The 12,859-nt window shown below is 32.5% G+C and overlaps 1 protein-coding gene across 4 annotated transcripts in view; it reads left to right on the top strand.

The window, feature by feature from the left end:
• Positions 1-6,634, top strand: part of SPAST (spastin) — a 48,036-nt gene extending 41,402 nt beyond the window's left edge. For all 4 annotated transcript variants that reach the window (XM_006197253.3, XM_031684929.2, XM_006197254.4 and 1 more), the window contains one exon: positions 5,237-6,634. In XM_006197253.3, coding sequence (XP_006197315.1) covers positions 5,237-5,359 — 123 coding nt within the window. In that variant the 3' untranslated portion in view covers positions 5,360-6,634. The remainder of the gene's footprint in view (positions 1-5,236) is intronic.
• Positions 6,635-12,859: the final 6,225 nt, after the last annotated feature.

The raw sequence follows: 12,859 nt of genomic DNA, 5'->3' as shown, positions 1-12,859 counted from the left end.
AGAAACTAGAAAAAACTAATTTTGCTTTATTTCAAAATATGGAGGAATGTCAAATTGCAGTGTTTGTAAAATTTTTTTTTATTATTCTTGAGTTGTAGTTTAGTGGGGAGGAGGTAATATTTATTTATTTAATCTATTACCAGTTTTTCTTCTTTGAGGAAGGTACTGGGGATCGAACTCATGACCTCATGCATGCTAAGCACACACTCTACGACTGAGCTATTCCCCCACCCCCCAGATTGCAGTATTTTATGGTGTTCTTTGGTAATGCACAAAAAATACTGTACAGAGTTCTCAAGTCATTGTCTATCAAATCATATCAATACTAAATAGAAGAAAATTATAGGAAACGAGGATATTATACATTATGAAGACAGCTTGTAACAGGTTAACCCCTTGATGTTCTATTTTGTTACTTTTTCAAAAATGTTTAGGTATTCTTATAAAAGCAATACAGTTTCCATTGTAGTATAATGTGTTACACTTTTAAAATATAGTAAACCTGCATATAAGATACTGAAGCATTTCTTTTGAAAAAAAATTGCTTGCCAAATATAGATTTGGATATGCAGAATGATCATAGCTGTGTGAGCAGACATTTTAAATCAGACTTGAATCATGTAACTTACCTTTCAGAGCTCAGATAGCACCTGAGACATTACCTGAAGAGAATTCATTCTTGGAATAGAATAGAACTCCAATGGAGTTAAAATGTGAACTGCAAAAAAAAAAAAAAAGCCTGAGATATAAGCTGGAGGCTAGCTGGGGGTCTGCACATTGCAGAGGGTCCTGTTCAAGTTTTAACAGCTATTGAAGAGACAGGGAACTCTTAACAGAGAGAGTGAGTATATTTGAGTGCATTTTGGCAGTCTTTTTTTTCAAGCTTCCAAATGTGAAGTTGTCTTTGGGCATCTTATAGTTAACTGACTACATTGCTAAGAAACCCCTCATACTTCTTGCAGCCACCCTTTTCCATTGTAACAGCCTAGTTTATCTGGAGTGTGTTTGACATGAATGAAGCTTAGGAATAGAGAATTCCACATACCCACGTTGGTGTTTTAGCTACTGCTACTTTAAAAATTCATGTTTAAAGTATAGGTTCCAGGTCCCTTTGATCTGATTCATAATTTTAACTCCACAATTTTCTAATTTATATATTTTTTTTTTACATATATATATATGTAAAATTTGTGTTCTCAAAGTATCAAGGGTTTTTTTAATAGTTCAGGTATAATTTATTAACAATGTCCCATCAGTATATTATTTTTATGGTCTTGTACTCATAGCATAAACCTAATTATTATACTTTTCTATCCAAAAAGTAAGCATTGTGCATGAATTATTTCTTTTCCACACACCACCCTCCCTGCCTTGGAGACAGGACAGGCAAACTTGATATCTCATATACATACTCTGGCCCCCTAGATTCAAGCTGAGGAAAGGTCCATTGTGGGACATTTTAGGCCTCTGTGTTTGTCCCTTGGAAAGACCATACAGAATTAATGGACTAATCAAGACAGTAAGTAATGAGCTAAAACCATCAGTTGGCAGGTAAATTTTAGTAAGAAGCTGTCTACAGATTCCCAGTTGACTTAGGCAAAATCCACTCAGCTCCACATCTCTAAGTATTCTTTACTCTGTCTCAAGCTCCTAGGCCATGGCATTTCCTGTGACGATCCATTGGGGAGGACACTCATACCTATAAGTGAAATGCTTTGATACACCTTCATTAATACCTTAAAATGATTTTATGAAAGCAAGTAGATAGCTGCTTAGCAACTAGTAGAAATTCTTAGGAGTATGTCCATAATAATTTGATGGGAAAAGAAATCTGTTTTCCATTGATAGTGGCTCTTTAACCTTTGTATATGTTCTACCCATCCTGAGCATATACATACAACCAAACTTTAACATTTTTCTTCTTCACTGAACAATGTCAACATGAATATAGTTCCTGTTTCATTTGAAGAGTAAATGTATTTTGAGTCTATCTTCTTTTTTCAGTAACTCTTATAGACTCATGATTTTAAAACAAGGTAATTCTGTTGCAATAGCTATCTAATTGCCATATAATAAAAATTTGCCTAAAAACTTGGCAGTTTAAAATGACATGTATTTATTATCTCACATTTTTCAGAGTCAGGAATATGGGCACAGCTTAGCTAAGTCCTCTGTTTCAAACTCTCTCAGAGGACTGCAATTAAAGTGGTGGCCAGGGTTTCTGACAGTGTTGCAATTACGATGTTGGCTGGGGGTGTAGTTACTGTAAGACTCAACAGGGGAAAGATCTTCCAAGCTCACATGGTTCTTTGCCAGATTCATTTACTCTTGTATTGGGCTGACAGCCTCAGTTTTCTCTGGTTATTGGCTAAAGGTCACCTTCAGTTACTTGCCACATAGGCCTCCCCAACACAGTAATTTGCTTCATCAAAGCAAGTGAGCCAGAAAGACAAGAGAGTGCCACCAAGATGAAAGTCATAGAGGGGAGGGTATAGCGCAAGTGGTAGAGCGCATTGTAGCATACACCAGGTCCTGGGTTCAATCCCCAGTACCTCCTCTAAAAATAAATAAAAATTAGTAAATCTAATTACCTCCCCCTGAAAAAAAAAAGATGGAAGTCATAGTCTTGATAACATAAATCCTAGAAGTGACATCTCATCACTTTTGCTATATTCTGTTCTTAGGTCCAGTCCACACTCAGGGGGAAGGGATTTCATAAGAACGTATATACATGTATAACAAGAGGCAGAATCATTAGGAGACGTGTCAGAAAATGCCCACCCCATCAGTAAATCAGTTATAATTTTATTTTATGTTTAGTGGGTCACATTTGGCCAGTGAAATCTATTTTTATATTAAGAAGAGCCCTCTCAACACTACTTCAGAACTTTGAAACACACTCTTGCTTTTTGGGAGCAAAGCACACCTTGAATTTGTCTATTCCAAGACATGTAACCAGCAACTCTATGGGAACCTGGTTCATTTTAATGGAGAATAATTTTAAGACTCTGGTTGTGAAAATGCATGCTACTTTATTTTTTATTAACATTGGTGTTAAGTTAGCCCATTCCAATGACAAGAGGCTGAAAATACACATATTTTTTAGATACTTTGAATTCATTCAGATACAGTACATTTATTTCAGTATTACAGTGTAACATATCTACTTGAACTTTTAAACCCCACACCTAAAAATATAAATATAATTGTATCTTATATCTTAAAAATATAGAAGCCATAACATTATTTTAAACTAAATTTCAGATAGCAGTACTACACTTAAAACTACTGAATGAATTACAAGAAATAACATTACTGGTACCTTTTGTGACCATTCCACTAATTATGTGCAGTCAGGTTACATAGTTACAATTTTTGGTTCTACTGTATACTTTTATCTAGTGTAAGTTTACTTTTAATCTAATGGTTTTAGTATTAATTAAGTAGTAGCTTTTAGCTGTTAGTCCTGCCTTATGAGTTAAAAGTTATAACACACTTAACAGTCTGGCAAATAGTGAATATTTTTTGTAAACATATATATTTTATATATTTTAAAATATATAAATACTAAATAATGGCAATTTATTATAGAGATTAAGGAAATTCATTCTATCAGTCTCATTTATGAGATGACAGGAAAACACAAGTGGTTTGGTTTCTAAAATACAGTACTTGAATTTTTTTCAGGCATTCTTTGTACAATTTTATTAACTGTTGCCAGGTAGTAGTTATGTGCACAAATTTAGGTGAGATATACCCAACTGATTTTAGTTTATAAGTATAGAAAGTTGAATAATTATGTCGGAATTCTGTATTTTTAAGAGGTAGTACTGAAAATCATTTGGTTATATATTCAGGGTATAATGTACTTTGTTTATAAAGCACATAGTTTGTATCCAGTTTAACTTTGTTAATTCTTTTATTATTTTGTTTTGATGAGACTTTTGCTATTTATTTTCCCCTCTTTACTGAACTAGCTACCAGTTGATTTTTCCTATTATATACATTAGTCTTTTATTAAGTTTAAAATATCATATATAAATTTTGTGTGTTTATACATACACCAAACTATGTACTTAAATTAGAATTTCATCAAAAGCTTTTAAAATATTAATCTTCATAACAAACATTATTCAGAAACATCATATATAATAGACTACATTCATCATTCTACATTTTGGGCTTTTGGAGGAGCCCATGTGTGTTTTACAGTTAAATAAGACATGTAGGGCTCATATTAATAATTGTGGTAACAATATATCCTTTTTCTTTTTGACTAAGATTTTTCAGATTAGGCGACAAGTTACAAGTATAGTTGACTTTTTCTAATCTTATGTTCATATTAGAGAGGATGTAAAGTAGTTAGATTGGGTTTTACAAGAGTAATAAGAATATAGATAAATATCAGTTGTTGAAGATTTGTCTCCAATTCTCCTTTAACTTCTTACTTTGAGGCAACATACACATGTATATACAAGTAACAGTTTTTAATACTGATCATTTGTGCAAAACTCCATTTTGCCTTTTAAAAATCCTTAGGTAAAATTTAGATATTTATTAACTCAGTATTGTTTTATTCTGCATTCTCAGAGCCAATTAAAAATGTCAGAAAATAAGACCAAAGTAATATAAAAATGCATTATAAGCAATATTAATATTAGAATATTTCAGATATAAGCTTCCTCCATGTTGTGGTTAAAGAACAATATTTCCTTAAAGGTCCCAGCTGCATCTTGTAAACTCCTCTTTCCTTTCTGATAAACCTGGTATGAATTTAACTAGAGTATGTTTGTGGCGAATGAGACTGGAGAATGCAAAATTAAAATAAAACTACGCAGAGAAAAATTGGAAGGAGATAAGCCAAGTATTGGTTGTATATCTGAATGGTAGAATTGAGTGATTCTTTTTTTTAATTTGTCTATAGTTTCCCATATTTTCTATGTGTATGTTTTGTTTTTATAATGGGAAAATATTGTGATTTAAAATGTTTCTATCTAGGAAGCTAAACATATGAAATGAAAGTATATTAGTATTGCATTTTGGTGGGATTTCATATATAGCAAACTTGCCCAGAATTTAATATGTAAAGTAAGATGATGGACATGATTTTCTAAGAATACATCTGTATATATTTATAACATTACTAGACAATAGCAACATTATTTTTATCCATCGTTAGGTTAATCACTGTATATATGTTCATCATTTGTATTGTCTTTTTTTTTTTCCATTCTAGATGAGAAATATTCGCTTATCGGACTTCACTGAATCCTTAAAAAAGATAAAACGCAGTGTGAGCCCTCAAACCTTAGAAGCATACATACGTTGGAACAAGGACTTTGGAGATACCACTGTTTAAGCCTGCAGAACATTTCCCTTTCCAAGAGAAAAACACACCATCTTCAATGAATAGTTATCAGCTACAGAAACTCAGCCTAAGTTTACAGGACTTTTCAGAGTCTTAAAATTTTTTGTGCACCCCGAAGATGAACCATAAAATAAATTTAAATAAAGTATAAAATGCAATTGGAATATTTTGTTTAAGGCCTTCTTGCCTTGATGGTCATGGTTATCCCGATGAGCACTGTAAGTTAGAGAACAACGAAAACTGACACTAGTCTTCTTTACCACTGTAATCATAATGTAAATAGTAATTTGTATGTTATGTTACAGATGAAAGTATTCCAGAGACAGTGAATGATAGAAGACACAAGAGCCTTTGGTTGTTTGTCTTATGATGTGTTTCTTAAAGTAGTAATTTTTCCTTTTTTCCTTTCCTACTGTTCTCTTTACTACAGGTGATGGGTGATTAGGATGCCAAACACTGTCGTGTTTTTTTTTTTTTTTCTTCTTTTTACAAATCGTGTGCCAAATGAAACTTTTTCCTACCTAACACTAGTAGGAAAAAGTTTTTTGAAGGTTTTTTTCTTCTTCATAAATCTATAAACATTAAATAATGTGTTCTTTTCACTTTTTGTTTTTCTGTTACCTTTCTACCAAACAATTTAGAAAGCAATATGATAGCAACAAATCTAGTGAAACGGAATTTTGAAGTTTTGAGACACTCTGTCATACAACATGTAGATCAATCCTCATGTGACGTGCAGTATTTTTTTTTCAAATATATTTGTCAGAAATCTACTGTAGACTGTTAACTTATTCCTAGTGGAATTTATTTTCTGCTAGAGTTATTCTCATATTTAAGAAAGCCAATTTTAACTGCTGTAAAAGTGGTTCCTGTGCAAGAGAAGGGAAGTACTGGGAGCTAAGGCATTTCTAATTTATTGCTTATTACTTTCTTACTGTTTACAAGATAATTATAAGCCAGTGGATCTACCATCTTTTATTAATAATTATTAATCCCTCCAATGAAACTTTAAAAAAGTACTGAATTTTTATACATTGCATACATTTTATAGGTTTCTTGTGCTCACTTTGTTAACTAAAAACTTTTAGTCTGTTAATCTGCCTTTTGTTCCCCAGAAATGTACAGTAATTCCGTTCCTTGTTTGTATAAGTATGCCTGGATTTTTATTATAAAAATGTCATTGTAGGAAGTAGAGACTCATATCATGGCCTTTTAAATATTGTAATAAAGGCAAATGGATATTTGCCCTTAGCTTTCTGGTTAAAAGTTTGTTTACAGAAATTTTCTTTGGTGCTTTTACGTAAAATGTCATAAGTGGAAAGTATAGTTTAATAGTAGTAACAAATATTTTTCACTTAGGAAAAATATCTTTGGTTTTGAGAGAACACATTACAGTTAAAAACTTGCCCCCACTAGATAAGAATTTTGTAATGAAGACATATTCTTTTTAACTTTACTCTTTCTCACCTTAAAGATTTATCTAAATATAGAAGATGAATGGTTTCTTAAGATCATGTGTTATTTATAGCCATAACTTAAATCATGTTTCTTCTAATAATAGAATTCCCTGGATAATAAAAATAAGGATTGAGATAAATAGAAGTTTTTGAGCCAGAACCATGCATATTTTACTACATGAGTAGTATCTTTTAAAGGCCTCAAACATTAAAAGCATCAATTATAAAATACTGACAATGAAAGATGATAAAATATACATGATGACAAGAATTAGGAACATCCTAAATTAAAACATTTTCAATAAAGCTCAAATTTCATTTAGAAAAGGATTAATATTGATACTTAGAGAACTGGTTAATCAATCATCTTAAAGATCCGTGTGCTTCAAGCTCAACTTTTAAAATGTAAACTCTAAAATTATAATTTTATCTATAATAATTGAATGTAGCTCACTTTTTATTTGGGAAGTTTTTAGATAACAAAGTCTCCAAATGTTAAACGATGGAAAAGTCAAATTAATATTGTCATAAACTTTGAGTCAGAAAATTATATTACTGTATGAATATCCATCCATGTGTTTCCCGATCAAGTCTGAAGTTGAGCTTAGCGCTGGAGAACTGTTTTCTTTGACTAGTGTGCCTGTTTTATTTTAAGTTTTTTTTTCTTTCATAGAAAGGCCATAAAAATAGCATATTATATAGTAGGAAGTGTAGGGGTTGGTTTGGTCTTTTTCAATAAAGATAGAAGTTGCTGAGGTTTTCCAAACTAATATTAGACTTAGATTTTGACCTTGTAGATTTTGCACTGAGCTGTGTCACGTTATTTCGTAGAACGTAATGTTTAAACGTTAGTGTGCTCTTCATGTTAATATGGCAGAGTTTTGTAAACTAAATTAAAACGTATTGATGTACTGGACTTTGAGTCAAGGGAAAGAATCAATACCATCTTTTCAAATATCTTAAGGGTAAAAGCTTATTCTAAGTCTGCCAGTTGAGGTTATTAGATTTGCGACTGCATATATGCTTTGTGCTTGGGAAGAATTAGAGGAAAAGCAGGTACTAGAATTCTAATTTAAGTAAATATACAGCAGTCTTTGTTTATAGTGTAAAATTCATTATATTTTGTACAAAAACTAATTCTTTTGGTAGAATGAACCATTTACAGTTTGTTTTTGGACTCTGAGTCGAAGGATTTTCCTTTAAATGGTTGTCTCAGTTCTACTCTGGTCTTTTGTACTTTTCTTCAGAAGAAATGAATTAAAAGGTTCAGCTACATTAAGTGAGTTTTTATCCTAATGGATTGGAAATAAATTATAAACTTTATTTTGCCTTTGATTTTTTTTATCTGAAACTTTGTCTTTTTGTTTTATTTGTGGTTCCCTTTGTAAAAGCTTATAAGTTAGATTAGGTCTCATATGTTTATTTTTGCTTTTATTTCTATTACTTTGGGAAACTGACCTAAGAAAAAGCAACACCCCACTTTTGGTACCAGAATCTTATCCTGTGTGGGTTGCCATAACAAAAATAATTTAAGCTGTGGCTTAAACAACAGAAATTTATTTTCCCAGTTCTGGAGCATGGGAAATCCAAGATCAAGGTGCTGACAATGTGGTTTATGTTGAGAGCTCTCACTGTCTTGCAAATGGCTGTGTCCTCACATGGCAGAAACAGCAAGCTCTCTGATGTCTCTTCTTATAAGGACAGTAATCCCATCATGAGGATCCCACCACTTTGACCTCATCTAACCCTTATTACCTCCCAAAGGCACATATCCGAATACCATCACATTGTGGGGTAGGGTTCCAATATACAAATTTTAAGGGGACACGTTCAGTCCATAATACTCACTTAAGGAACCAGGGCTCCTTGGTGAAATGGCCAATTCCAGATTTAGGTCAAAGAAAATACCTGATGACCCAGAATATCTTGTGCCAGAAAAGAAAGTGCTTAAACAAGGAAGAGGATGAATTATTGACTGATTAGAGGAGGTCTCACTGGACAATTTTGAGCATCTAAATAAGTAATTATAGTAATGGACTGTAACCCATCAAATAAGAAAGTATGAGCCAATATGAATATATACATGAACGCAAGAATAAATTCAAAATGTGATGAAGAATGAGATATTTACACGGTTTCAAAATACATCCCCACAAAGTATTACTTAGGGAGAAACAGTTACTTTACACTGGAGAAACTTGACAGATACCACCATACTCTAGTGAGGAAAGTTATCATTAATGGGCCATATTTCACATAATAGGATCAATGAGAAAATGCAGTATTCTGTGCTATTCCTGTCGAAGATGCATAATGTGAATATTCCAGGAGCATTGTACAAAATAATTGGCATGTAATGCTCAAAGTGGCAAATTCAGTTTATACAATGGAATACTACTCAGCCATAAAAAATAAAATAATGCCATTTGCAGCAACATGTATAGACCTGGAAATCATTCTAAGTGAAGTAAGTCAGAGCAAGAAAAATGCCACATGATATCACTCATATGTGGAATCTTAAAAAAGAAAAAAGACTCTAATGAACTTATCTACAAAACAGAAACACTCAGACATAGTAAACAATCTTATGGTTACCAGTGGGAAAGGGAGTGAGAAGGGATAAACTGGGAGTTCGAAAGTTGCAGATAATAACTACTATATATAAAATAGAAAAACAAGTTTCTTGGGTATAGCATAGGGAACTAGATTCAGTATCTTGTAGTAACCTATAATGAAAAAATATGAAAACAAATGTATGTATGTATATGACTGAAACATGCTGTACACCAGAAATGGACACATTGTAAACTGACTATTTCAATTTAAGTAAAAAAGACTTCATAAAAAGAATCGATAATACAATATAAACGAAACACATGAAACAAGTTTCGTAATAGAGATAACTAGCAAAAGTAACCATAAAGAGAATAAGCAGATTAATGGCAAAAAAATTTTCAAAACAAAACTAAGTCTAGTAACTTCATACAAAGATCTAGGTCTAATTACAAAATAGTTCACCTCCAAACTGCTAGGTCTAATTATTCAGCACAAGAACCTATGTCTGTAGTTCTTTTCCTAGTTTGTTCAGTGGTTTTGCAGGTAAGGGTGTTGGATACGTCAAGTGATTTTCTTTATCTGTTGAGATGATTGTGCAGCTTTTGATCTTTATTAATATGGTGTATTGCATTGTTAATTTTCATATGTTGAAACTACTTTGCATTTTCTGTGAATTCCAATTCATTCATGGTGTATGATTCTTTTATATGTTGGTGGATTCATTTTGCTAATATTTTGTTGAGTTTTTTTGCATCTATATTCATATGGGATATTGGTCTGTAGTTCTATGATACATTTGTTTAGTTTTGGTATCAGGGTAATTCTGGCTTCATAGGATGAGTACAGAAGTGTTCCCTACTCTTCTATTTTTTGGGAAGATTTTGTGGATGATTGGTGCCAATTCTATCCTCAAATGTTTGGCAGACTTCACCAGTGAAGCCATCTCTGCCTGGGCCTTTGTAGAAAGTTTTGTTTGTTTGTTTAATTTAATTGATTGTTGTATGTCTAATCAGATTTTCTATTTCCTCCTGAGTCATTTTCAGTAGTTTGTGTTTTTATAGAAATTAGCCCACTTCATTTAGGTTATCTAATTTGTTGGTATACAATTATTTATAATATTCCCTATGATCCTTATTTCTGTAAAATCAATAGTAATGTCCCTCTCTTTCTTTCCTGATTTTAGTAATTTGAGTCTTTTTTTTTTCTTGGTCTAGGTAAAGCTTTGTCAGTTTTGTTGCAATGTCAAAGAATCAGTTTTTGGTTTTGTTGCTTTTCTCTATTTTATTTATTTCCTCTCCAAACTTTATTTCCTTCCTTTTGCTTGCTTCATGTTAAGTTTGCTGTTCTTTTTCTAGTTTCTTAAGATGGAAGGATAGGTTATTGATTTGAGATCTTCCTTCTTCTTTTAATATAGACATTTAGAGCTATAAATTTCCCTCTAAGAACTTCATTTGCTGTATCCAATAAGTTTGGGGATGTTGTTTTCATTTTCATTCATCCCAATGTATTTTCTAAGTTCTCTTGTGATTTCTTCTTTGATCGATTGACTAAGAGTATGTTTTTTAATTTCCACAAGACAGGAATATCCCAAATTTCCTTCTGTTATGGATTCTAACTTCATTCCAGTATATCTGGAGAAAATACTTTCTATGATTTCAATCCTTTCAAATTTATTGAAAATTATTTCATGGCCTAACAGATACTCTATCTTGGGAATGCTGCACATGCACCAGAGAAGAACATGTACTCTGCTGTTGTTGGATGGTGTATTCTAGATATAGGTTAAGTCTAATATGTATATAGTGTTGCTCAAGTCTTCTATTTCATTGTTGAATTCTTTTTAGTTGTTTCCTATGATTTTATACCAATCACCCAACTCCCTGTATAAGATTTTTTTTCTTCTTAATATAGCTTGAGAGTCTTATTTTTGCTACACATCAATAATGAATTAGTTAAATATATTAAGGCACATGCCTAAGATTGAATTCACTAAGGCCATTAAAATGATAATTCTGGAAAAATTAAGACATGGGAAAAAAGGCACAATGTATCCTTAATGAAGTAGACACACTATAAATAAGATGTACTGTTTGATTCCAGGTTTGTTAAAATCAAAAAGACTGGAAAGAAATCTTCAAAAATCAAGAATGATTTGCTAGGGGTTAATGAGGGAATAATGTCCTAACTTGCCTTCTTGATTCTAATCTTGTCCAGGAGTAGTAAGTACAGAGTAGCAGCAAGGCTTTAAAACTAGGCTGTGTAATACAGAACTCCAGTTCTGCCCTTCACTAAGGGCACTAATTGTGTGACTTTGGTACACAATTTTCTAGGCAGGGTCTAACAACAGTACCTATGTCAAAGGGCTGTTATGAGGATTAAATGAGTTAATACATTTTAAGATTTTACTAATAGTGCCTACCACATGAGTGTTTAGTAAACGTTAAATTAATAATCTATTCCTCATAACACAGCCACCATGATCTTTTTAAAATGTAAAAGGTCGCTCCCTTATTAAAACCGTCCACTTGTCTTACTTAGAAAACAACAACAACAAAAACTAAGCTCTTTACCCCAATTAGAAATTCCTGCTTGATCTGGCACCTGCTTAACACCTAGATCTCTTCATTTCTTCCCCTCAAACACAAAGCTCCAGACATACTGCCTGCTTTCAGATCTGAAAACACCCCTGCTTGTTTTACTTAGGTATTTGCATTATTTATTCTGCCTAGAAAAAAACTTTACAAAAAGACTTTTGTCATTTGGAAGTCAAGTTTAAACCTTTATAGCTTTTTCTGACTACCACTCTAAATTAGCGACCCAGTTAATCTCTATACCATTACCCTATTTTCTAAATTACACTACTTATCAATATATTTATAAAATTTCCTTCTCCCTACTTGTCCCTTCTTACTAGAATATAATTTTCATGAGATCAGTACCATACACGCACATGCGCGATATTCATTTTTTGCCCAATGAATTCTATATCCATGTGTTTTATTTTCCGTTTTCTAAAATAAAATTAATCTCATAGAATGTAAGACGTATTTTAGGAATTAGAACATGGTACTCTGTAGTTGGTCTGAGTTCAAATTCAGTTACTACGGCAAAACAGATGTGTATCTCTGGGCCAGTTTCTTTTCTTGAGGGGTAGGTAATTAGGCTTGCTTACTTATTTATTCTTAGAGGTGGTACTGGGGATTGAACCCAGGAACTTGTGCATGCTAAGCATATGCTCTAACCTTGAGCTATATCCTCGCCCTATAGGGCAATTTTCTTTATCGTTTCCTCACTTGAAAAATGGGAAAGCTGTTTCATAAGGTATTGCAAAAACTAAGTACCAAAACATAGGTAAAAGCGCTTCAGGACTCAAAGAAATTTCCCTAACATTACAAACAACCCCTACTTGCTCCTTGACAAGGACCTCAAGGCCCAGCTACATTTCCAGACCGCGTAAAGCTCGAAAGAGTCCCTCTAG

Source organism: Vicugna pacos, chromosome 15 (genome assembly GCF_048564905.1).
Source record: "Vicugna pacos chromosome 15, VicPac4, whole genome shotgun sequence".
In the NCBI taxonomy this organism is placed as follows: domain Eukaryota; kingdom Metazoa; phylum Chordata; class Mammalia; order Artiodactyla; family Camelidae; genus Vicugna; species Vicugna pacos.
The sequence above is the reverse complement of the archived record's forward strand: the minus strand, read 5'-3'. Positions and strand labels throughout refer to the sequence as shown.